General features: G+C 37.1%; 1 protein-coding gene across 2 annotated transcripts in view; it reads left to right on the forward strand.

The window, feature by feature from the left end:
* The first annotated feature begins 4,081 nt into the window (after nt 1–4,081).
* The window catches only part of LOC135684381 (uncharacterized), a 32,861-nt gene continuing 11,082 nt past the window's right edge, over nt 4,082–25,860 (forward strand). The window contains exons 1-20 of one of the 2 annotated variants that reach the window (XM_065199925.2): nt 4,082–4,694; nt 9,179–9,920; nt 10,216–10,250; nt 10,496–13,341; nt 13,762–13,806; nt 13,920–14,002; nt 14,702–15,033; nt 15,412–15,528; nt 16,144–16,362; nt 17,133–17,186; nt 18,094–18,405; nt 20,881–20,940; nt 21,462–21,536; nt 22,047–22,154; nt 22,388–22,972; nt 23,308–23,499; nt 24,094–24,179; nt 24,452–24,524; nt 24,836–24,956; nt 25,470–25,548. In XM_065199925.2, coding sequence (XP_065055997.2) covers nt 4,527–4,694; nt 9,179–9,920; nt 10,216–10,250; nt 10,496–13,341; nt 13,762–13,806; nt 13,920–14,002; nt 14,702–15,033; nt 15,412–15,528; nt 16,144–16,362; nt 17,133–17,186; nt 18,094–18,405; nt 20,881–20,940; nt 21,462–21,536; nt 22,047–22,154; nt 22,388–22,972; nt 23,308–23,499; nt 24,094–24,179; nt 24,452–24,524; nt 24,836–24,956; nt 25,470–25,548 — 6,332 coding nt within the window. In that variant the 5' untranslated portion in view covers nt 4,082–4,526. The remainder of the gene's footprint in view (nt 4,695–9,178; nt 9,921–10,215; nt 10,251–10,495; nt 13,342–13,761; nt 13,807–13,919; nt 14,003–14,701; nt 15,034–15,411; nt 15,529–16,143; nt 16,363–17,132; nt 17,187–18,093; nt 18,406–20,880; nt 20,941–21,461; nt 21,537–22,046; nt 22,155–22,387; nt 22,973–23,307; nt 23,500–24,093; nt 24,180–24,451; nt 24,525–24,835; nt 24,957–25,469; nt 25,549–25,860) is intronic. The other variant, XM_089115907.1, reaches the window with a different exon arrangement.

Here is a 25,860-nt window from a genome sequence, read left to right on the forward strand (position 1 = left end):
AACATGCACCTAAAAATTAAGCATAACTATTAATTTACATTTATACAGCTAGGAGATTTAAATTAAAAAAAACTGTTTTCTAATTAAAACTTAGAACGAAAACCGAAACTATTAGAACGCTCCAAACCTAAAACGAAAAGACCCAATTGAAAATAATGCTACTCGCATAGTGCTTTAACTTATACAACTTAGAGTATTAAAACAAAATCAAGTACGGGCAGCCATTAATAAATTGTTGCTCAATATTTCCTCTATATATTCTCTGCAGAACACCTACCCCAGACAGTATATATCAGGGCCCACGCCACCGGGGGGCCGGAGGGGCCATGCCCCCCATTTTTGCGAAGCAAGTAGTTTTAAAGCTGCAGTGAAAGGGGAAAAGGCCTTAGCCCCCTACTTTTGCTAGCCTTGCTCCCCCAACTTTCCAATTCGTGGCGTAGGCCCCGTATCTAAATAACCAGTGAGTGTTTCTTTATTACCCTGGGGATCCCGGGACTAAGAAAGGAACAACAAAACACGACGAAAGACTTTTCTAGATCGTTGTGTTTAAATATTTTTCATTACATTGTTGCTTTTTGTTCTGTAAACCAGTGGCGCGCTGGCGGTTAGCTATCTTCAAATTTTTCTTCAAAGTTTTAGAAATGTGCAGAAAAGTGCAAGAGTTCGGAAGCACGCCGATCTATTTATATCTTTCTGTGGCGCACTGAAAGATCGTCAAATGAGGGAAGAGGGGCTAATCAATTACTAACAGGACGCGATAAAGAATTCTCAAATAAAATGTGTTATTCTTTGTGAAACCATAAAACCAGAAGTATTTTTGAGCATATATTATCACAAACTGCACAACAATGATAATCAGGGACGTCACTATTGAGGGACGTTGAGAGTACGGAGGGGGCGGTAAGATCATTCAGGGATTTAGTGAAGGCCGTCATTATGGTCGGCAGCAAAAATGACAAAGAAGACGTTGTATGGAAAAATGCACATTGAAAAGTGTACATGTTTAGTCCGTTTACTTTTGCTCTGATGAAGCCCCGTATGCCGGGGCGAAATATCAGCCTTCACTAATTTACATGAATTTATTGTTGTTCATTCTCGTCGCATTGCGGGGTTCCTTATTTGCTATAGTTGTAGGGAAAGTCGGAAAATGCATCCAAATCTTTACAACATTGCTTTAGACTCGTTGAAGATCCTGGAAGTAGATACCAAGGGCGTGCCGAGGTAAGGTGTGGGCAGTGGCGTACCCAAGGGAGGGAATAGGAGTCCGGACCCCCCCCCCCACTTTTCTAAAATATGGTCCTCGAGATTTGTCCAAAAACAATGTAAAACTCATTGGGGGGGGGGGGGGTAGTATATTGTATGCTTGTGTCAATAACAATTGTAAAATACTTTGCTATTTACCGTAGCTAACATTAATCAAATAATGGAGGGAAATTTTGCAAAAAGGGCGTTTCCTCGCATTTGCGAGTGTTTGAAGGGCGTGGTCCAAAAAATTTTCTAGGGGCTGAGCCCCAGACCCCGCCACTACTACAGACCTGGGTACACCACTGGATGTGGTTGTGTTTTTGAGGAACCCGTGAAAATTTTGGGCTTGGCGGTAAAAGTTCAGATTAGGTGCCAGCTCATAAAAATATTGAGAGGGTGCAAGGAGTTTTAATGAAAAGAAATGCTAGGAAGAAAAAGCTGAGAGATTATGTCCCATCTCCCAATCTGATGAAAATTGTGTTCCATAACTAAAATTTTTAACAAAGACACCAGAAAATCGATTTGAACCATTAAATAGCTTAGCCTGTGAATATTTATTGAAGAGAAAGCTTGCGCTATCAAAAAATTGCGTCAAAAAGTTCATTTTCCAGCAAACTGGAAGCGTCAAAATTCGCCTTCGGCGAAAACCATGGTAGTGTAGTTATATCCTGGGCTTGTTCACATATATAGATCTAAAGGGTTGGAAGGTCTGATGATAATATGTAAATTGATGCTGTGAATTGACACAATGTATTGCAGAGGATGGTTTTAAATCTGGGCAAATTTGTAGTAAACCCAAACAGGCCTGCCTTGCCACGGCCTTGGGTCCATATTTTGAAGAAAGCTTATAGGTATTATCCAGGATTTTCTATGAGTCTATAGCGATGTTGTAAATATTTGGATGCATTTTCCGACCATCCTTAGAACGTCTTCATTGCAATTTTTGCCGCCAATGATGGCGACCACCTTCACTAAACTCCCGAACGATCTTACCCCCCCCCCCCCCCCCCTACCCCAACCTCCCTCAATAGTGACGTTCCTGATTATCATTATTGTGCAGTTTGATGATACAGCCGCTACAACGAAACTCAAAATACTGTCAGGTTTTACAAAGAATTACATACTGTATTTGAAGTTTCTTTATCACGTGTAAAACTACGAAGTTTTACAGGGCAGAAAAAGTATAAATTAGCAGCAACCAAGGATTACAACATAACAATTTCGTTTAATGACAACTTCGACTCGACTGGACTTACACCGAAAGAACATACGCTTTTAACAACATGAGTGACGCACACAAAGCCCTAATGACACAAATTAACGGCAAATGGACTAATAACAACTAAAATAGAGATGATACGATGACAAACAAAATGACTGATGCAAACATCGAAAGACATTCGCATTAACAATAACGAACCACAAACACGTCCTGTCAGTTATTGACTCCCCGCACTCCCCTCATTTGAAGGTCTTACAGTATACCACAGATATTTAGATATAGATCGGCGTGCTTCCGAACTCTTGTACTTTTCTGCACATTTCGAATACTTTGAAGGAAAATTGGAAGATACGTGGGGCGCCATTTTGACCCTTTGCCCCCCCCTGCAATCTCATCCCCAGCACGCCACTGCTGGAAAGTGGGGAGGGGGGCAAGGGAAACCTATCACCTATAGTAAAGATTTTGAAAAGGGCCTTATTGTTTTGCAAAAGCGAGGTCCATGGCACCCCAGCCGCCCTTAGTTTTGTGAAATCATAATCATCATGGTATTAACGGTCCAGTTAGTTGTGGTTACAGTCAGTGGCGGATTTAAAGGTGGGCAACTAGGGGCAGTTGCCCCTCCCTTAACGAGTTGAAGCAAGTCTGGCGCCCAATTTTTTGGAAATTGTGCGCCCCTTTTGAAGAATAAGAATCAGATGAAAATGAAATATTGGACCGATAGGTTAATTTGCTTCAAGGATCATCTCAAAGTTATGTTGTTTATTCTTAAGTTATTGTTGTATACAGCGTACTCTCGTAACCAATTTCTGAAAAATTTTCAGTGCCCCCACTGCCAACTGCCCCTCTTTCAAATTTGCTCTGGATCCGCCCCTGGTTACAGTTTAGGATGTTTTTGTCTTCAGCAATCAATTTTTTGTCTTTTTCTGTAATTGCAGTCAACCCGGTATGGAAAGAAAGCATCGTGAACCGGATAATCCATTCTCGCATAACTTAGGTTTATTAACTACTGCCAGGGCTGCCAAGAGAGGGGCAAATTGCCCCAGCTCAGAGCCTTGAGGTTAAAAAGGGCCTCTTCAAGTATTGAAATCCATTTGAAGAATGGAAATAATCAAACGTATATGTATGCCTAAAATGATTAAACATTTTAAACAATTGTAAGAAATAACTGCAAAAAATAACCTTGAAATGTATTTTATGTTTATATAAAGGACATGGTTCTAAAATGTTTTTTGCTCGCTTTGCTCGCATGGAGCCACTTCCTTCACTGACTAAATTTTGCACCCAGGCCATCAAAATCTATCTGTGGCCCTGATTATCGCTTTTTCTAAGATCTTTCATTGGTTTGTCTCATTAGCTTGTAACTTTGCTTCTAATTCGACCAAAGTCTGGAAGTTTGTAAAATGATTTGCATTGTATGTATCTGTTTTGTTGTATTTTTTATTGTATTGTTGTATTGTTCAGTTAGTTAGACTGTATGCATGCAAAAATTGGTGCACACCTCATGAGGGTACCTGGTGCACAACTGCAATGAAAAATTGTGTCATCTGCTGCACAGGAAACCAGTCAACTAAGAAAGCTGACCTTGGAAAAGCTATGACGTCACGATATACATATCTAAATTTTTTTCTAAAGGGAAGTAAGGTGAATGAGAACAGAGAACAATGAAACGTTTACTATCCTTTTGACCTATTTCCTGAATTTTTAGAGTTCAGCAAAAACCTTGATATTTCATGCATCCTCACCTTTACCTGGCTTTCGACCGAACATTTTGCCACTAAATACATCGGTTGTTACTTGTTGTGGACTGTCTTAATCAGCTTGTCGAATATGAATTTCAGTCTTCTACGATGCTTTTATGGCTGCCCTTTGTATCAAAGTACTTTTTTGTGTACAAGCTGATGCCAAAATTTAAAATACTGCAAAGTATAAAATTTTCAATCTTTTCATATTTTTAAAAATCTAAACTGATCTTTGGACAGCACGAACTTCTCGAAACAACACAAGCGCGCCATTTTCCACACAAGAACATTTGTGGTTGTATGCGGCCTTTTGACAGAGCATGGATCTTTCGAAGGACAAGGACAACATGGATTTTGGCCATTCAGACGAGCTTTTTGCGTCAAAAAATAGACAGGCAGTAGAAGAAAAAGTGCCTTGGCAAGATGTAGAACCTGTTTGTGTTACTAGTGAAGAATTCAGAGACATCTTTGGGGATTCGTCCGACGAGGTAATAGATCTAGGCCCTAGGCCAGTTGCCTAGGCCATGTAACACCATTTCATTTGTCTTTTAAAAAAGTTGCCTACTTTTATCAAATTGAAGTTTGTGCTTGATAATTCAGCTGTAGATAAAAGTTCAAAAATATTTTAGACCACGATTAGAAACATTATATTGATATACTTCTTAAAATCGATAGGCCTAAATGGCGAATCGATTGACAATTTGGATATTGGCCTATTCAGCTATGTTTTTTCTTGGGTTTGGTAAGCAACTATTATTTCTAACACAGCTTGACTGGGTTATCTATTAACAAATTCAGTACATTTAAGACATATTTCATCGATATCAATGGAGAAGATGTACTGAACGAACCTAGTTTTGCCCTGTAATCTAACTTTCATTCGAGGAGGTAGGATAGGAAATGTGTTGACACAGATACTAGGACGTTTTTATTGCTGTACTATCTTAAGAAAGAATGATGATATTCCTTTATCGATTATGTGAAAGCATCTATTTGAATTTCTTTGAAAATATATAATAGCCAAAACATATCATTTGTACCCTATTATTAAAACATTGTAGAGGGAAACTTTGTTTACTTTTTACTACTGGGTCTGTTTTGAAAACTCGAAGTCTTTATCTTGATTCCTTATTATTATTTAATCCAGAATTTATAAATATGGGCTAGTCTATAAGACCTATCTACTTAATATGCACCCTAGTTCCCTTGCCCAAAACTTGTCAATCGAAAATAAAGAAATAGGGAAGAATTGACAGTACCCCAAAAGAAACAGATGAATTAAGTTGAATTCAAATTTTCACTACATTTACTATGAGTATATAAAAATTCTAAACGAGATTAAAGTATTATTACATTGTGTTTTGAATCACTCATATGTTAATGAGAGGATCTAGCCTAGCTACTTACAAAGGATAAGAGGACAAAAAAACCTCCATATATCAAAGCTGACAAGTTAATCCACTGAGAAATTTTTTATTACCATAGAGTTTCTCAGAATATTTTAAAGCTTTATAAATGCCAGAAACAGAGAATTGTTTCTATAAAGCCTGCAATTCACAGGTGGCAGTATTGTCAGATGGAATGCTAGACTGACAACCCATGCCCACCAAAGTATTGAGTTGAAATCATACTGCTTATTTTTTATATTTCTGGCTCTTAATACTCCATGATTAAATAGGTGTAACAAACAGAATTATTGCTTTGGGGGCAATTACCCCCTAGCTGTTATATATACTAAAAAGGTCCTGGTTTAATATATATATATATATATATATGTTAAAATATATGACCAAAGGTGACAAAAGCTAAGGTGACCAAAGATCACCATATTATTTATTATATTTGATTTCAAAGGTTAAATGCTTGTAAGGAATCTAGGCAAATCACATTTTATTGGTTCCATTCTCTTCCATGTTCTGTTAAACAAATTGTTTAAACGCTCCAAATCTTTCTTCCTTGAACTTGATTATACAGCTTTTTTTAATATATATGATATCTAAAATTTCCAAATAAGTGCTTTTCTTCTTTGTATAACACCCCTTGCTCAATAATTGCCTTGGGTCAAGGTCTATTGTTTGTCATTTGTGGTATACACAGACCTTTTTACCAACCATAATATCTGTATATTCAATGTAGGTCTTCATCTTTATAGCAATCAGTATCTTAAAACAATCTTCTCTTCTTCTGCAAAATCTTTTTATTGCATTTGAGATTTGTCATTTGCTGCCAAATAGAGCATAAACCCTCTATGTAGCATATTAAGACAGAAGTCTGTGTTTTGCATTTAGGCCCCCTTTCTGTGTGCAAACAAAGTCAATTTGGCATACATGTATAGATAGTTAGCAAATTTAGCTTTACTGTTTGATAACAGGAGCATCTTAGATTTCCAATCCAGATATGGTATCTGATCTGTGTGTTTATGCTCCCAATACTATGAAGAATACTCAGGTTTCCCAAATCATCCAATCAACTTATTTCCAGTGTTAGTTTTCATATGGTGGAAATTTTCCAATTACATTCTGTATTTATCATTTACTTTTATTCTATTGAGAAATCAGCCTGTCTTGTTAGTTTTCTCAGTCAATGAGAACACAGAAGTTTAGTAGTTTCTTTTGCAATTCTGACTATTTAGGCTGGCTTTCAACCTTGGAAAGTCATAAAGAGACTGCCTCCCAACTGCTCCTTTGTGTCACAAGAATGTTATGTTTTTGAATAATCCAAATTCATTACCAGCATCTGCCATCAATTTCTTAAAGTATGCACCATTCTCTACAATGCCTTTGTAAAAGGTTGTTTTCTTTTTATGTTGCTTCCACCATCTTTAAACCACCCTATTGTTATTTGTTACTAGCTTTCTCTTTTGTGGAATAAGGAAACTCGAGTGGCCCCTGGCAATAGTTATATCAACAACTCAAAATACTTTAAGTTAAAAGTGGTAGCTATGGTCAGTGTCAGTGGCAAAGCTAGCCAAAAATAGTTGGCCCTGCTGTATGGACAGGGCCATGCCCCTATTCAATAGGAAACACCCATGAAAAAAATTCTTTTTTGCAGATGAATTTGTTCTTAAATTCAGTAAAAAGCAAATTTTACAAACTCATACTTAAAGGCGTGCTTTAAGGTGCTTACTTTTCAAACAAATCTTTGTTAAATTGTAGTAAGGCTCTACAGCTGAAGTAAAAGTTCAAATTGGTGTTAACTAAATTTGACAATAAAAAAGGGCAGGGCTGACATTTGAAGTTGCATATCATATATTTGTGGTATTTGAAATAGTCCAATTAGACTATTCCAGATTTTGGTCTTATAAATCTGATAAATCTAGATACATAATTCCGCTGGTTTTTTCTCCAACTCCAAAATTTCAATCACTCACCAGGTCTAAGAAAATCTTACTTATTTAGGCCACCATGATACACCATGCCTCATACAAAGGCCGAGATCAGTGTGCCTCATACAGCCAAACCTTGTTGGTTACCATTTCTTTCTTGCGAACGTCGGACTATATCTTTATGCAGCTCAATTGAGGCAAGTTTTGCTGTCAATAATAGCAACATTGATATCACCCAAGCAAGCAGGAAATCCACATTCACATCGCCGCACCATAATACTTGAACTGGCCTCCTTGCTAGCTTACTCTCATTTTAGTGTCTCTAAACAGAACGAGAATACCCTGGGCAGTCCTTGCAGTCCTGGTCTCAGAAAAAGCAGGACCAAAGGTTTTCAAAAAGGGCTCTTTGGCCTACGTAGGTGAACCCTCTAACCAATCAAATCACAAATGCTTATGACATGTCATGATGATCATTGAGCAGGACTGCTCTTTGTTCTAGACTATCGTGAAGCAGGACTAAATTTACAAAAGTCCATTGTGAAGCAGGACCGAACAAGGGCATCATGTTATGAGCCGGACCAGAATACACGGTTGCCATAGGAAAGAACAGGACTTGTGATTAGCATGGGATGCCTTTATTAGCTGGCGGAACTGGGGACTGTTTATCAATCAGAACTTGAAACTTCCTTTTTGCGACAAAGAAATTTCCACCATCCAGATATATTTTTATTTTATCTTTGAAAGCATATAGATTAAGTTGTACATGAATGATTTTTTGTGGGAGACAGTAATATGAGATTGTGAAATCTTTTGTATGGTAAGTTGACATTATCCACCCCATATTTCAAATATCACTTGAAACCACATCCAATCATAACTATGTATGTATATTCTAAAGGTGTTTATTTTAAAGATGGCATTATTGTGCCTCTTTGCCTCCATGTTGAATTTAGCCGCTATTTTTACAATTTTGGTAAGTGAGTCTGTATGCAGTGGTGTTTTCCAGTAAAATCATTTATATGTGTTTTATCAGTTGTATAACTTTATTCAAAATAACTTTTCATTTCAAGTTTAGCAAAATTATATAACAGTGTCATATTTGCCGCTGTAGCTGTTTGCATCATTTGTATCTTGAGGTTTTGTTGGTTGTGACTAATTCTTATTTCCATTTTCTTTAATATTTCCATTGCATAGAGGTGTGTTGTAGCCTTTTTTGTTTAGTTGTTTAGCAAACCATCGGTTTAGCAAAATTCACAAACATGTATACATTTTTCTCTGCTTACTCTGTTTGGAAACCTGAACTGCAGTGCTGGATTCATTTGTTGAATAAACACATTGCATTTTAGTCTTAGCCTTCCTTATTTTATAGTGGTAATGTTTTATGTTCCTCAGAGAATGCGATAATTGTTTGCAAGCGTATTATGCAATCTTATTTGTTTGCAGACTTGTATAAGTGGCTTTAAATTTTGAAGAAAATATTTGAAATTTTGTTTGTTTTTGTTTCTATCTGTGTTTCAGTCAATATTCTAATTTTAATTATTTATTACTGAGTATTATAATTTGGTTTTGCCTATAATTTAATTTGGTTTTCATGATTCACAATTTTTGTGAGCTAACATATTATTTCCCCTCTCTTTTTTCTTGTAGGAAACTGAATTTTACGGGTTTTCTGAAAGGGAACTAGGACTTAAAGAATTCAGAAGCGTTATGTCTCCCAATAAACTGAAATTCCAGGACGACTTTTATATGCCATTATTTTTATCACATCGAAGAAGAAATCGTGACCTGGTTCTAGAAAAGGCTGGCAAACTTGAAAAAGAAACGAGAAAATCACTAGATGCTTTAACGAGTGACAACAAATGTGAAGTCGGAAAGAAGAAGAGGACAGTTGATTGCATCAAAAAAGTTCAAGAAGAATTCAATTTTATGGAGCTGGATAACCCCTATGCAAAGACATATAAATCGTACAGAAGAGACAGGAGCAGGTCTTTTCCACTGCCAGTTCCTAAAAGCGAGTTGAAACTGGAAAATAAAGAGCAGACGGAAACTAAAGCTCCTGTACGGCGTCAGTTGACTGATGAAATGGGGATTGCCTCGAAGCATTGCAGTGATGCAGCAGAATTGGCAGTCGAGAAGAAAGACAATCAATGTACAAAGACAGCAGAGAGCCAAGTAGGCCTGAAAATGAAAATTCATTACCAAAGCCATGTTAGGCCAAAACGGAAAGTGATCGTGCAGGAAAGGGATGATTTTGTTTATAGTATCACCCTACCAAGCAAAAAGAGAGCGCGAACTCTGTCACCGACTGTCATAACAAGTGCAAAAATACTTCAAAGGGGTCCGATAGCTGACGAGGTTTCTCCCATGCAAGAAAAGGCTCCACTAGAAGGTAATCTGTTTATTTCGAGTTTACACGTTGCCCTGTCAGTTACTAGCAAATTTTTAGCCTGTACTTGGGATATATTAAAAACGTGTAAACAGATTCCGTAGCGGCAGGAAGGTTCTAAAAATTGAAATTTATGTATCGTCGATTTTGTAAATGTTTTGTAGTCTTCATGTCACTGTTTTTTGCACATTCTTGTTTTGCAGTTAATTTATAAGTTACATTTTTCTTCATCTCGCTTTTTATGTGTCATTTTGTTTTATTACTAACACCTTACTTACAATTTCCTTTCTTTTAAAAGCAGCCAGAGAAGATGTGACAGAGCTCGAAACCTCAGTATGTATTGCTTAACACATCTTATTTATATTTTTTCATGCAAAAGTCAGTGGTTTAAATGTCACTATAAATTGTAAATTGCAAAATTCTAGAAAGTTGCAAAAATTGAAAACCGCATTGTTTACTGTTTGTACTTAAAAGTTTTATGTTTGACACATCAATGATGAATTTTAAGCTATATATGAATTAAGCTTCATTTTTATGTTCTTCTGAATCTATGAACTTTAGTTTTTCATCTATTCAAGTTCATGCTGCAGCCTGATGCTTCGAAAGATCTTTCTAATGACGCTCTAAAAGAAGTAATAGATAAATCAAATACCGGACAGGAAACAAGCTTCCAGCAAGAATTAGAAGTTGAACACGACATAATAGTTCATCCTGAATCAGACTTTGGGAAAGTTCATCAAGACTCGCACTTTAAACAAGACTCGGAACATACTGGGCAAAAATCAAGTATTGAACAAGCTTCTAAAATCGATCAAGATTCAGATATCAGGCAAGAGTCGAATATTGGCCAAACCCCTAAAGTTGGTCAGGACTCAAATATTGGCCAAACCTCTAAACTTGATGAAGACTCCATGACCGGTCAAGATTCAAAAGTCGATGGGCCTCTCAATGTTTCAAAAGTGATAAACACTGAACCTAGGCCCAAAAGGAAGAAACGTTTTAAAAACTTCAGAGATCCCAATGAAGGCTACCAGCGAGCTGTTTTAAGTGACATTTTCCAAGAAGCTGTACCTAGAGACAGCGTTACTGAGCCAGCTTGTACGTTATCGGTAGACGCAACGAAGACAGAAAAGTCTACCGCTGAATTTGAAGACAAAGTTGAAGAAACAGCGATGAAAAGCCCCTTAGAAACAAGCAATGAAAAGGATGTTGATCTAAGGAAAGGGAAGGATAGTTTGTCTTGCCCAAAGGTGCATGAACATGAACAAACTAAAAGAACTAAGGAAAATAACGACAAAAGGCCTAAAAGACAGTCGAGATACAGAGACTCTTTAGGTGAGACCACTGTGAAACCAAAAGATTTCAATTTAACTGACAGTTGGTTCATAGTTAACCCAACGTCTAGCAAGAGACGCTCGAGTACCACAAGAACTCCAATTGTTCCAAAATCTGAAAATTCTCAAAGCAAAATAAAGGATGAATCTGCTGTCGATGCAACTGTAGAACAGAAGTCTATTCACCAGGCACCATCTGTAGGTAAATTTGTTTCTGTAGAAGGAAGTAAGTCTGTAACAAGAAAACGAAGGTTGAAGAATGTGACTTACTCGTCTGTTGTTGATTTGACATCAAATGTTGGAGATACTGCGCATTTAGGTGTCATGCAGCCAGAACAGAGAGCCTCCCTGAGCAACACTAAATCAACTGGCGCAGTTGAAAAAAATGACACTTCTATGGATATTAACGAGATGTCTAATGACAAAAAGACATGCTCTGACAATAAAGATAATAATGTATTTTCGAAGTTTTCAGACCGTCGAAAAGGTAGTTTAAGGAAATCTTGCTCTGAAGCAGAAAACAAGAAACAAGGTAAAATTGAAAAATCTGCTGAAGAAAGTTCCAAAGAAAATGTTAAAGATGCAGAATTGTTATTGTCTTCTAGCAGTTTTATAAAAGACCAGGAAAGCGTTGCTGAAAAGGTTCAAAGAGGTAAAATTGAAGAAAATGTCTCAAAAGTTGAGCGTTCTTGTAAAGCTGAAAATAAGACAAAGTCAAAAAGCATTGACGCTGTGGGCCAGATTTCTACTGAGGCGGGTAATGATGACAACCTTGTAAAAGAAATGCCCCGAACAAAGGTTTTGCGAAGCTCTTTGGCAAGTAAAAGAATGAAGAATAGAAGTCGAACTAGCGAAAAACAGATAATCACTGTTGAAATCAGCGATGATGTCGGCGAATCAAGTGCTTATATAAAATGCGATATCGATGGAGAAATCGAGTCTTTAGCGGGCACAAACGCCCAAACATCAAGTTCTAAAAAAGAGACAATTGTCGATTCACAGGGAAAACTCGGTGAAGATAACATCCGCGATAGTCAAATAGAAAAAAAATCTTATAGTGTTGCGGATACATCTGTTGGAATAGAAGAGCTGAAAAGCAAAGAAAGTGAGGCGTCAATGCAAGTGACACTTGAAAGTAATCGAACTGATAATGACTCCACGCCAGAAGTTACTTTTTCAAAACCACTTGCTATGATTGAGGGAAAGAAATTTGCCCATCCTTATCTATCTACCGATGAAGACAGTGAAAAAGCTGAGTGTAAGAATGAGAGTGTTGTACCACGAAATGAGGAGAATGTAAAGGAAAATACACAAACAGCTGACAGTGGGTCTGGTGAAGGGTCTGATGAAGGGTCTGGTGAAGGGTCTGGTGAAGGGCTTGGAGAAGGACCATATGACGGATCACTTGAGGGGAACATGCAGGAAGATATGAAAAAAGATGATCGTAAGGTGAACAGGCGATTTCCAAATGCGGTGGATAAGGACATCAAAAAAGTTAGATCGGGGAAAAGTTTTATTATAAAAACACCGGTAGATGATTCTGAAAAACAGGTTTCTTTGAAGGCTGGTAAATTGTCGACACGACGCAATTCTCATGGGGAGTTAAATGAAGATTCAGATGCAGATCTTGATCTTGTTGCAACCGATGCGAACGATGATGATGATTTCAAAGACAACAAAGTTAAGCGGAAGGTTTATACTGTCGTGCGCAAGATTAGGAGAACTGAGATAAATGCCGAAGGTAAAAAGGTAACCAAGATTATTCGGCAGGTCGTGAAAAAAGTTTGCCCTGTAAACGCTGACCCTTTCGGCAAAAAAGTTGTTGGCAAGTCTACAGAAACCTCTGAAGCAAAGGACCAAGAAGCAGTTAACAATAAAGGTCGGGACCCCAAGCATCGCAATGCAAAGGACAAAGGTGAAACCGGGAAAATGACTTCAGAGTTAGAAAATGATAAGGATTCTGAAAATTCTTCCAAGGCCAAAGGTGAGCGGAAAGTTCCTAGAAGCAATTCCGGAAATAAGGCATTGAGGTGTGGAAAGTGTCCGGCATGCGTCCGAAAAACAGATTGTCGTGAATGTGAGAACTGCAGGTATGTTTCGCACGTCAAAGTTGTTTATGATGCTAATCAGGGGTTCGCAACAGACAACGGACACTGAAACTTTTTTTCTAGGGAACCTACTGTAGTCTCCAATTGTCATTTCGTCTGCCATTATGGTCACATGGTTTTCGTATTTTTCTGCATTTTCCTTATACCTTGTAAACAAATTGTCGGACAGGAAATGCCAAAAAAGTCCAATGGTCAACAGCAAGATCATAGCAACCGTATAAACGTGTAGTTTTAAATCTAATATACATCTTTCAATGTTCGCTTTTTCAGATTGAAAGATTACCTGCATTATTTCTTCTCGTATTCTCAGTAAAAGCACAATGATTGTATTTGTAATCCTTGATTTTTTAGCAGTTACTAAGGACTTTAAATTCACGAATTTGTTCAATTACGTCATTGCAGGAGAAAGATAGCAAGCTTCCCGAAGAAACTCAACATAATTTGCAAGTATGTCCTTATTGTTATTGATAGTCAAGTAAGTTTCATTCTTGAGTCATTTACGTTATAGAAATGCATTCGAGGTCTTATTATGATGAATTTCATTTGTCTTGCTTTTTCAGAATGAAACAATGTCGGGAAAAAGTTGACAAAACACAAGCTGAAGCTTCAAAATCAGTGTCTTCAAAATCAGTGCCTTCAAAAGGTTGGATTTTCGTGTAGAATCCTTTGAGTCTAGATTGAGTTGCCTTTCTATGCAGTTTCCTTATGATCGCGCAAAGTGTGAAAATTGCGATAGTAACATAGGAATGTTTATCAAAGCAAGGAACAGTGAACCGCTTTTCAATACTGATCTAAAGAAAGCAAGCAATGAATCGTTTGCTATTCATTTTGGGGCAGTAGTGTGACTGTCAATGTCCTTGAGCTATAGTTGCTCTCCAAGGAGCCATTTTTGGACCTTTCATATTCAGTTGACTAAAGTTTTCTCAGGAAAAAAGTATTGAAATCACCAAAGTACGCAAAATCTTTAGTTCTAAACTTTGAACCCATATGAAATTCGCGCCGGGCTCCCATAACTTTCTTTCCGTCTAATGTTCGTGTGTTATTCATTTCTTTTAAGAAGCTGTTGTAAATATGCGTGGTTTTACTTTTTTGTATTATGGCTGTGGCGTTGTTCTGGCTATTTGTTTCCAAGACGTTTCGTTGTATTTGTAAAGTAGCTTGCAGACATGTTAGAGGTAATTCGATTTTTAGAAATGTTTTAGAAGGTAGAAGAAATATCATTAAATAACCTGGTTGTATCTGCCTTTCAGTTGTCCGGCTTTCAGTCGTAATACATATTGCAATGCAAACTTAAGCTGATCAATTCTAGCGATGTTAATAGTTGTATATTTTGTGGTTTCAGACGAAACTCGACCTGTGAAGAAAAAGACGAGTGTAGTTCATGAAAGAAAGGAAATGACAGTGAAATCTTTGGCCAATAAGAAACCGAACGAAGCCAAAAAGGGTTCTCATGCGTCAACATCTGCCCCCGAAAAATCCGTACCAGATAAACCGAAGCCCAAGTCAAAAAGTAGTCGGGCCGGAGCAAAAACTGGGGATCCAGGTGATATCGTTTACTCGCCGGGCTTTAAACTGCGAAGCCAAAAGTCAACAGAAGTCCAAGCAAAACCAAACCGCATTTTGAAAGAAGTGCAGTACAGTGGCATGCAGCCAACGGTGAAGCTTCCGTGGCCAGTGAGTATTTTTCTATTTTAATTTGTTCGTTTAGTGCCCCTTTAAAGTGTCTTGCTTTTGATAATTTCCCCGATGATAAAAAGTATTAAAACCAGTTTAAAAATGTTATGATCGATTCTCAACAGGTGCTTCTTGCGCCTTGCAAGGAATGTTAAAAGGAAGGCAAAGTGACATTATTTTATAAGATGAGAATCTACTTGATGAGAATCAAGAAAAGGCTACAAAGAGAAGGATGTTGTCGCTCTCTTTTCGAACACAAAAGCCGGACAAATCGTTAACGGCTTTTTATAAATGATATGTTCCTTCTACCGTTTCTCAAACGAAATTGCAAATCAAAGCGGAAACAAATTTTTACTTCCTTGTTGTTTTTTCCTCTAGGAAGAGCAAGACGAGCAGAGTGTCTGCAATTCTGGGAATTTCTTTTGCGTTACAACACCCATCACAATAGCAACTAAAGATATATGCTTTCATTGTGGAAGTGGTGGCTTTCAGAAGGTAATTCTACTTTCAATGTTGTGACTTTATTTTGGTCAATAAAGCGGAAATATTGGCGTGATTATTTGGTATGATTAGGTTTTCTTTTATAATTTGGAAGAATTTCTGGAAATAATAAGAAAAAAGACGATAAGATGAGTAAGGGAAACGATAAGTTAGGCAGTTTCACCCAACTTCAATCGTTATATTGAAATTAGATAATTGTCCATATCTGTCTTTACATTATTTTGATAAAACTATCGAAATTTAGAAAAAAGTGAAAATTGTAAAAAAGTTGTTCTTTTTATCAACGACAATTAAAAAACATTGTATCTTCTTAGAACGACTAGGAGGCCATTCCATTTCTCCTCGGGAAAAAAGTCTTATTTGCCCTTAAGCTGACTTTCTTCGACAACCTAAAATCGGTTTATACAGGCCTTGGTGTGATACTTTTATTTGTTATGATAGCAATGATACTTAAATATTAGGAAAAGACTTTTAAGATTTTAAGTTCTTGGAAGAAAAAGTCGGTTAATGAATATTTTTGTATATTTAGAACTTGCACCGGTACATGGCTATTTACTAAAATGCCCAAGTGTCACAGCTATTATACTTTTTCTTTATATTGTTGTGCAGATGGTAACATGCATCGGCTGCAGCGAGGCATACCACGAGTTCTGCATTGAAATCGATCCTCTTGATGAGAACCGTTGGTTTTGCGATCGATGCAAACGTTGCAATGTCTGTGGCTACAAAGACAACTTGCTGATGTGTGATAAATGCCACGACTGCTACCACGCAGAATGCCTCGGTCCCAATTATCACAAACAAACAGAGGGCGTTGATGATTTGTGGGTTAGTATTTTGCACCTTCCACGATTTCTCTAGTATGTTCCTCACAAAATTGGTTCCAATTTTCTACAGCAAATGCTATCAAACTGAGATAAAGATCTAGCAACGTAAGAAGCCACGTAGAATGTTTTTTTATATGTTGGATGCCCTTGCCACTTTACGCTTGAAGCTTCATTAGCTCTGGTACTTGTTTGTGCCCTGGGCCTCTCTCACACAAGTGACCAAAGGCCTTTTTCTTTTGAAACCTTTTTTGTTCTTATCAAGCTTTTACTGTTGTATCTCATTAAGTAATTCCATGTCAGCCCCATTAGTTTTATAGCATTGAACATGCCCTTGTTCTTGCGAATGGTCACCTCCCATTGTCTCATTTAGCAGAAAGAAAAGCAACATTGTATATCACGTTTAATGAGTGCTCCTGTAGAATTATTTTCTTTCGAATATTTTTTTATTTCGTTTATGCACGTTGTCCTAACAATGATGTTATCTAATGAATGATCTGAATTCGTTACACTTATTCAAACCTATTATTTTTCTTACCCTAATGAGGTCCTTTGTCGACGATAAGAAGAATATGATAGCAGAGAATCAGTTGCTTAAGAGTCTTGAGTGAAGTTAGGAAATTTTTTATCCCATGTTAATGTCACTTCCCTTTACTGTTGTTCCATCTTATTGCTGTTGTTCATTAATCAAGTTATAAGATATAACGTCTGCTAATGTTTTTTGATCTCTCGCATCACAGAGTTCAATATAAAACGGTATTTATTTTTCTACAGCTTTGCGCAAAATGTGTCAAATGCGAAAAGTGTGGCACCAAAATACCTGGAAAGGTTTGTAACATTTGATTATAAAGTTTGCATCTTGGGATCAACGTCTTGCTAAAATCTTTGAAACATGACAAGAAAAACAGATAATCTGTATATACTTTTACCACCTAACTGCTAGATCTTCCCCATTTGTATCTGTTCTCATATATGACCTTTTTTTATATATATATATTCAGTTTAAAAACTTACAACAACAAATTACCTAAAACAGTACGTACGAACTACTAAACTACATTACAAGGACGGAACCCAGGAGGAGCAATATAACATTACTGCCCCCTGGGATATGACATGTATCTAAATATAACTAATAATACAACTATAATACTACATATACATATACTAGATTATAATAATACATTCACAGTAAAATACAACATATACATATACGGTAAATACTTAAGCCCGTTTCACATTGGACGCCATTGGAAAATATGTTATAATGTTCGAGGTTTATACCTAATATGTATATATGACCTTGCGATCTCTCTAGCAATGGTCTGTGGTGAACCACCCAAAAACTGTTTCTGAAATTAAGATAGTAGTCTGTTCATTAGCCTGCACCGAGAGATGACATTCAGAAAATTGCCTTGAAGAAAATGGTATGTACATCACCCCGCACCTTGCGAAAAATACAAGCATTAAAAAAGCAAGTGAAAAACGGCCCCTTGTGGTCCATACCATAAGTCCAGGTTTTTCACTACTCGGTCTACTTTTCTTAGATTTTGTTATTATCGGATTAAGGCTCTTTCATTACGCTCTCTAATCTTACGTCGATATTTCAAAATCAAATTTCGGCCTGGAATGATAATCCAGGTCACAGTATACCTGGCTGGTTGTGACGATCTGATAAAATAAAACTATCCTTTTTATTTTGTCTGAAGTCTTATTGCTTGTTCTTTTTCCACAGCGCAAAGATTCGAAGTGGATGAGAAACTTCACTTTGTGTGAAGAATGTGATCGAAGAATGCGTCGTGGTCAGTTCTGCTCGATCTGTGAGAATGTCTATTCAGAAAACGACTATGATACGAAAATGATGTATTGCTCAAACTGCGGCAAATGGATCCACATGGAATGCGAAGGCCTTAATGCCGATGAATACGAGTGCCTCGCTGAGTTACCTGAAGAGGTTCCTTATATTTGTAAATTGTGTCATAGCTCTGAAGTTTGGCCTAAATGGTACCAAGAAGTTCGTGAAGAAATGCAAGCTGGTTTTGAGAAGGTAAGACTCCTCCTGTTTTATTCTGATTTATGTCAAATTCTAATGTAACATAACATATTAACGTAACAAGTATCAGGGGGGATGGACTTGGTGAGAGAAGATGTCTGCGTATGTTGCAAATCTGTCCCTGTATGATGCTAATGTAAGGAATTTTTGTAACAGAGCTGCAAATACGCAACTATGTTCCCAGAATATTCTCAGAAAAATTCTATCTAAAATAAATATATATTTTACCAGCTAAATCTAAAATTGAGCTAGTTAAATATAAAATTGAGCTAGTTAAATCTAAACTTGAGCTCGTTGTAAGAAAAAATGAACATTTCTTTAGAATACCTTCCATAATGTAAAGGCGGGTTTACACCATCGTTTTTCCTTAAACTTTTTTTCGATATTGGACCGCGATGAATGACAACGATCGTGTAAAAGGCTAAAATGCTGAAAAAAGTTTGATGCTATCTGTCGTTTTTAATCCGCTTAATTGGCGATAATGATCCATCGTTGAAGATTTTATTTTGACTCCGGGTCAAAATAAAATCTCTACCATCATTTTTTTTCAAAGGGGCCGACAAATTCTGACGTCATGTCAGCCCCGTTGAGAGAATTTCGAGACTTTTTACTAAGTATTCGCGCGAAGAAAAGATTGGATTCATGCTCTGAGAACTAAAATAGTCGGGGAAGGTAGTTAAAACGGGCAGGGGACTATTTTTAGATAAAAAGAGGTTCGGGTTTCACAAGTTTTCTTTGAGAATGGCCCGTCATTAGCTACACATTAAAGGTTTTGAGCAACACAAATATAGAACAATCCATCCAATAGACAAAATGCACATTTAAAAATTATCTGGACCTCGCCAGGAGCATAAAAATGTTCTGCGAATATTTCCCTAATTTTTTCGGCTTAAACTTTTGGCTTATTACCCTTTAGTCTAGCGAGTAAAGGTTCCAGAAAAGAGCCAGTGTTACTCTCCCTCCATCGCCCATCAATCACGTTGTCATCCAGTCATTTAGGCCCCGTTTACACGATACCGTTTTCATTTGATATCGGATTCGGTTTCCCAATCCGATATGCAATTTCTCCCTGTTTACACCATACCGTTTTCATATCATATCGGATTGGGGCTCTGTCTACACGAATACGTTTTGGGTGGGCGCTGCGGGAATTTCGCCTTTATTCTACATTCTCTGCGCAGTAGCATTTTGTTATTTTGCCAAGGAAGCCATCTAGGCGCCAAATCCAACGCTTTCAGGGAACAAGAACTTTGCGAAATTATAACTAAACTAACTCAGTATGGGGAAAGAGAAAGCCAAAGAAGATATTTTTACATGGACTGATCAGGAAATCGAACTGTTACTGGAAACATTAAAGGCTTATTCTTCGCAATGCTCATACGAAGGAAAGGATTGGGAAAGCATCAAATCAAAATATGACAAGATAAAAGAATTGTTTATCGAAAGGTACCCAAAAGAATCAGAGGAAGAATTTCAAACATCTTTGAATATTTTGTTTTTCAAAAAGGCGCCCAATGTGCAAATGAACACAAGACTGTTTCTGATAATGAGGCATCGTTCTCATTTCATATCGGATTCGGCTGTTTACACGAGAACAGAGGCATATCGGATTCATTTGAAAACGCATTCAGGTCGTTTTCATTTGAAAACGCAAAAACGGTATGAAGCATATCGGATTCATTCGTTCTCGTGTTAACAGAAGGCCAATCCGATATCAAATGAATCCGATATCAAATGAAAACGGTATCGTGTAAACGGGGCCTTAATGTGTAGCTAATGACGGGCCATTCTCAAAGAAAACTTTTGAAACCCGAACCTCTTTTTATCTAAAAATAGTCCCCTGCCCGTTTTAACTACCTTCCCCGACTATTTTAGTTCTCAGAGCATGAATCCAATCTTTTCTTCACGCGAATACTTAGTAAAAAGTCTCGAAATTCTCTCCCCGGGGCTGACATGACGTCAGCATTTGTCGGCCCCTTTGAAAAAAATGATGGTAGAGATTTTATTTTGACCCGGAGTCAAAATAAAATCTTCAACGATGGATCATTATCGCCAATTAAGCGGATTAAAAACGACAGATAGCATCAAACTTTTTTCAGCATTTTAGCCTTTTACACGATCGTTGTCATTCATCGCGGTCCAATATCGAAAAAAAGTTTAAGGAAAAACGATGGTGTAAACCCGCCTTAAGAGAAAAATCTTTCAGATTGCAAATAAAAACCAGATTGAGAATAACCAATGAATACTTTGTTTTGAATTTTGTGGACTGTTTATTGCAATATTTTTATTCAGCAGAAAATTTTTCTCTCATTTACGAAGTTCCTAGAAAGAAAATTATTTTTGCAGCTATACCTTGTTTAAGTATATATAAACTATGATTCGACAGAAGGGTAATCATGTAAGGTTTCAATTGCATTCATCTGCCCAAATAGTTAACCTCTGCTTGAACAGCTGCTTTTGTTTTTTCAGGTCTACTATGAATTGGTAGCTTCAAGCGATTACAAGATCGTAAGCAAACATCTTCCAGAGGTGAGGCTACCTTTTAATCATACATTAAATTTTTTTTTTGAATCTGAATGCTAACATCGAACTACATTACCACATCAATGAGGCCCGCTGTCTGCAACCTTCTGTCGGTACTCTACACTCTGTGTAATTTGCTGTGGATTCCTGTACAAAAGAATTTTTAGCGTTTCAAGCTACTTAATTTTTTTATTTTATTTAGGGAACAAAGTATCTTCTTAAAAGCACGACCTTAAAAGTATTTGGGCATGCTACGCTTGATTGATATTGTTGCTAACACACTTTGATATTTTGATTTGATATTAGGTATATTCAACGATAAGCCTATATTAGAAACATGTTCTTTAAACTTGAGGCATTTTCCCAATTTTACCCTTATTGGGATACCTTAAGCTATGACCAGGTATAATTATTTATTTTATGATTATTACGAAGTAAGAATCCCTGTTTTGTTTTAATGATCCAGTTAAAGTCGTATGTTCACACTTCTGGTTTTAGTTAAAATTTGTTGTTTATTTTTCTTTAAGTTCAAAGAAAGTGACGCAAAGAATATGCTCGACAAAATTTTTGAAAAAGTTCAACGTCATGAAATGCCTAAAGTTGTGAGTTTTACAAAGCCTTGTGTGTTTATAATTTTTAATTGTTGGTTACAGTTGTTTCTGTTGTTTTTGTATTAATTTCTGCCTGTTTCTTTCTAAATCTTTCTCTTTCTCAATTTATATCTGATGATATGATGATACTCAGTATCCCGAAAATTGTTATAAACATCAGAATTTGCGGAATTGTCATTCATCAAGACCTTGGATTACCGTAATCTACCAAACAGTATAGCTCAATTCAAGCCTATGTTAGTGAATTAACATCCCGCAGCTTACAAATCATCAGTTTAGCATACCATCATCTCGAGCAGTTATTTGAAAAAAATAATGAAATATCTTAGCTGCGTCATCCAAATAAAGACAAAAAGCGAGTAAATGAATTAAGTACCAAAATGAAGTTAAAAACGATGTTTCGAGCAATAACGAGTTACTCGTTACATTGTAGTAATTTGAAAGCACGATTTAAAAAGCTTGTTTACAACAAAATTTACTTTCTCATTTTTTTTCGTAAAGGTTGATTTCAAAGAAGCAATGATGGAATTCATAGAGAAGTTAAAAGAGTTGGTTATTGGAGTTTTGCCTGACCAGATAATTTTTGATTTCGAAATATTGTTGAAAAAGGTTAGTTATTCGCCATTTGTCTCTTGATCCATGTAAATAGATTATTATGATCAACAATAATCAGCTGATTTCATAAAAAATGTACATTGGAATTTCAAGTTGAGAATGTATTTGAATATACTTGGGAAGATAACTGAGTATTTATTTTTGCTATTTTTAATTCAAGAGAACAACTACAGTTGCTTGTATACATAATTTCTCGACAAATTTATGAATGTTGCTTTTCATTCTAGCAATTAAAATCCATGTTTTCCTGGTCGGGTGGGGAAGATCCAAAACCAGATATAACCAAAGCACCGCTAGAAACATCAATCACTAGTGGAGTTTTAGTACCAGCGAGTGCTGTGAAAGCGATTGACTTGGACCACACCTATCACAATACAGAAAGTAACCTCAGGACGGAAAAGAATGGGGAAGGCGACACAGAAAGCTTTGACAAAGCATCTGAATTGGAATTAGCACTGGTGAATACAGATTCAAAGTCTTCATCAGAAGATGACAATATATTTGAAAGACTGCTTTGCAAAGAAAAAAGTGTATCAGAAACTCAGGATATTATGCAGGACAATGGCATAAAAGCAGTATCAAGAGTGACGAACGTGGACAGCGCCCACCAGATTGTAGAAGGAGCGGCTACCACAGTCAAAACCGATCTCCCTAATGATGCATACTCTGACGTCACTAGTACCAAGACCGAGTCTTCCGATGCAGATCCAGACCTTGCCGGCTCTTCTCAAAATGGCGTTGCTATGGATGATGATACCTGTCAAGATGTTGATGCGGAAAATTTGCAAGGGAGAATACGAACAGCCAAACACGTGGGTACAGCTCGTATTATAGGGTCCCTGTTTATCAATCTGGGAGGGTTTGAGTATAATTTGTCTCAAAAGTAGCTATCATAAGACTTGTCAGGCTAATAGTTTTGCGTTCAGCCGACATTTGATCGCTTCATATATATCAAGTTTTACGCAATACCAACACAATTCTGAGTTATCTTAACTTTATGGGATGAATATTTGCTCTATAGAAGCCTTGCGTAAGAAGATGGATCGTGGTTACTTCAACGGACTCCACGCAACGGCAATGATTTCATAATAAGTGCCTTGAATCAAAATCAACTGGGCAATTGAATTGATTTGATTTCTTTATTTAGAATGACGACAGAAGATGTCAGCTTTGCAATCAATACGGGGACGACTTCGAAAAGGATGCTGGGAGGATACTCTATGCCGGCAACAATGAATGGGTTCACGTGAACTGCGCGCTTTGGTCTGCAGAAGTCTACGAGAATGATTCGGGACACCTTCAAAACGTCCACAACGCAATAACAAGAGGCCAGCAACTTGTACGTGGATAATTCCGAGTGTTGTTTGTATTCGTGTTTGTTATTTTTGGAACCTTTTTTCCAGTCTTTGGAACTTTTAATGTCTCTTTTTTGATAATACAGGATAAATTTGAGCACCTTCTACTTAGGCTCTCACCAGCAATTAATAGCTCCTTTGGCGTTGGTGCTACCAAAGCTAAGGGAAGATGAGGTGGTTCCGACAATCTCTCTTCTTTTGCGATGGGTGTCCCTATCTTTCTTAAGTGGTAGCAGAGATGGTAACAGGTAACAGTGAAATTATTATGCATATTAGCACAGGTGTTACCCTGCTATTCGTGAACGGCTATCTTGAAAACATGGAATCAAGAAAGCTTGAATCTTGGAATCTTGGAATTTTTGAATCTTGGAATATGAAAAGATGAAATTTAGGTCTTGTGAGGTTGTACCTTCCTTTGATATAAGCCCTCGTAACAAAGGCCCCAAACTAATTAAAACTGCATTCGCTAGAATGTTGTTATATAGCTTTCAGAAAACACACTCCAACCTTCCAAATTTCCACATTGTTAATGTTATCAAGATGGATACATGAACTTGAATATGTTTTTTTCCTTTCAGCGCTGTTCAACTTGTCGGCAATGGGGGGCTACTGTTGGCTGCTGTGCCACCAGCTGTCAGAGTAATTATCATTTCATGTGTGGAAGGTAAATATAATAACGTTATCCTTCTGCTTTGGGTCTGCTTTGTTTTTATGCTTTGAGTGAAAGGGTATATCTAGCTTATCGAGTCCTCAAGAAGAATTTGATGATAGCTTTGTGGCCTTGTCACCTTATTTCTTTTTACCCGGCCTTTGATCTGTTAGGAAATCCAGGATCCTCTGACATCTTGAATGTATTTGTCAGTTTAACTGCACGAATCTTTCAGAAAACGTAGCACCCTGAACAGGTTTATTTACATTTACTATCTTCTGTTTTAGAAACAGCTCTGTGATCTTTCAAGATAACAAACTAGTGTATTGCGAAAAACATCGGGCGAAGTCAAAAAGTGAGGTAAGAAATTATTTTCAGCAGGGCCTAGTCCCTCTGCTCATTGTGGTTACAATACAAGTGGCGACTACATTGTGACTACAATTCGTTTTTGTTATTGAATGTTCAGTAATGGCAGAATCTCGAAAACCAGATGGAGGTCCATGGCCCTGTCCCCCGGGCCATCCTCTATCAACGATAAAGACTTGTACAGGTTGTCTTTTTCGTTAGATTATACCAAGGCCTTTTGGCATTTTTCGGAACCAAGAATTGTTCCAACAACTCCTTCCTGTATCCAATCAGTCTTTCTGATTTTGTTGACTCCTACATCGCAGGTTCTTCTTGACGGCGAAGGCTTCGTGGTTGCAAGACCTGTGATGGTCGACTTAGCAAAGGTATCAACACTTAAGAAGTACAATGCTGATCACGATCCAGACTCCGTTAGCCTTTATTCAGGTAACTCGAGATAACTAAGTTGAATGCACCATTTGTCTTTTATTTTATTGGAACAAAATTATTCTGGCAATCCTGTTGAAGAAAGCTTTCCATAAGCCCGCTCAATTAATTCCAATTTTGGCTCTCCTATGAACGTATCATAGTGGCCTACCGGGTCGCTTTTTTTGCTAAATCTATCACTATTATTTGAGGTACAATATAATCAATTTACCAGATTGGGTACATAAGTCCAAAAGATGTGGCTTATTTTTAGACAACCTAGAAAGAGATGGTTTATTTTGGTAGGAGGGCCTATGAAAAATTAATGGAAACACTACATTTCACACAAGTTCTAAATATGACGTACAGCGTATTTATTCATTTTTCTGCATTTTTAAATGTTTTTTGCATCTTTCCCTTTCTTCGAACATTTACTGGCATCTGACTCTAAAAGATATATTTTTTTATTATCTACACGTGGTATTAAAAAGCGCATTACGAACTGTATTACATCTTGGTCGCTTTAAATTGCAGGTTCGTTGATTGTTCAGCGCCTTGGAAGACTGACAGATGCATCAAATAGTGACGACGTTCTGCTACCCATTGGCTTCAGGTAGACATGATGTTTCTGCGGTGCTTTTTTCTATAATCCCACTTATATTTATCAACAGCTCTTCTTCTACACATTTTCAATGATTTCTGATACGACTGCTAATTCCTTTTTTAAAAATCTGTCTTCAGGAAAATACGATTTTTAAAACTCTGTCTTCAGGAAATTACCTTTTTTAAAACCCTGCGTTAAAGAAAATACCTTTTTTAAAACTCTGTCTTCAGGAAATTACCTTTTTTAAAACCCTGCGTTAAAGAAAATACCTTTTTTAAAACTCTGTCTAGTTTATTTTGTATTTGTTTTCTCGGAGTCTCC

Source organism: Rhopilema esculentum, unplaced genomic scaffold (assembly GCF_057945365.1).
Source record: "Rhopilema esculentum isolate cy_ngs unplaced genomic scaffold, ASM5794536v1 HiC_scaffold_37, whole genome shotgun sequence".
Lineage (NCBI taxonomy): Eukaryota > Metazoa > Cnidaria > Scyphozoa > Rhizostomeae > Rhizostomatidae > Rhopilema > Rhopilema esculentum.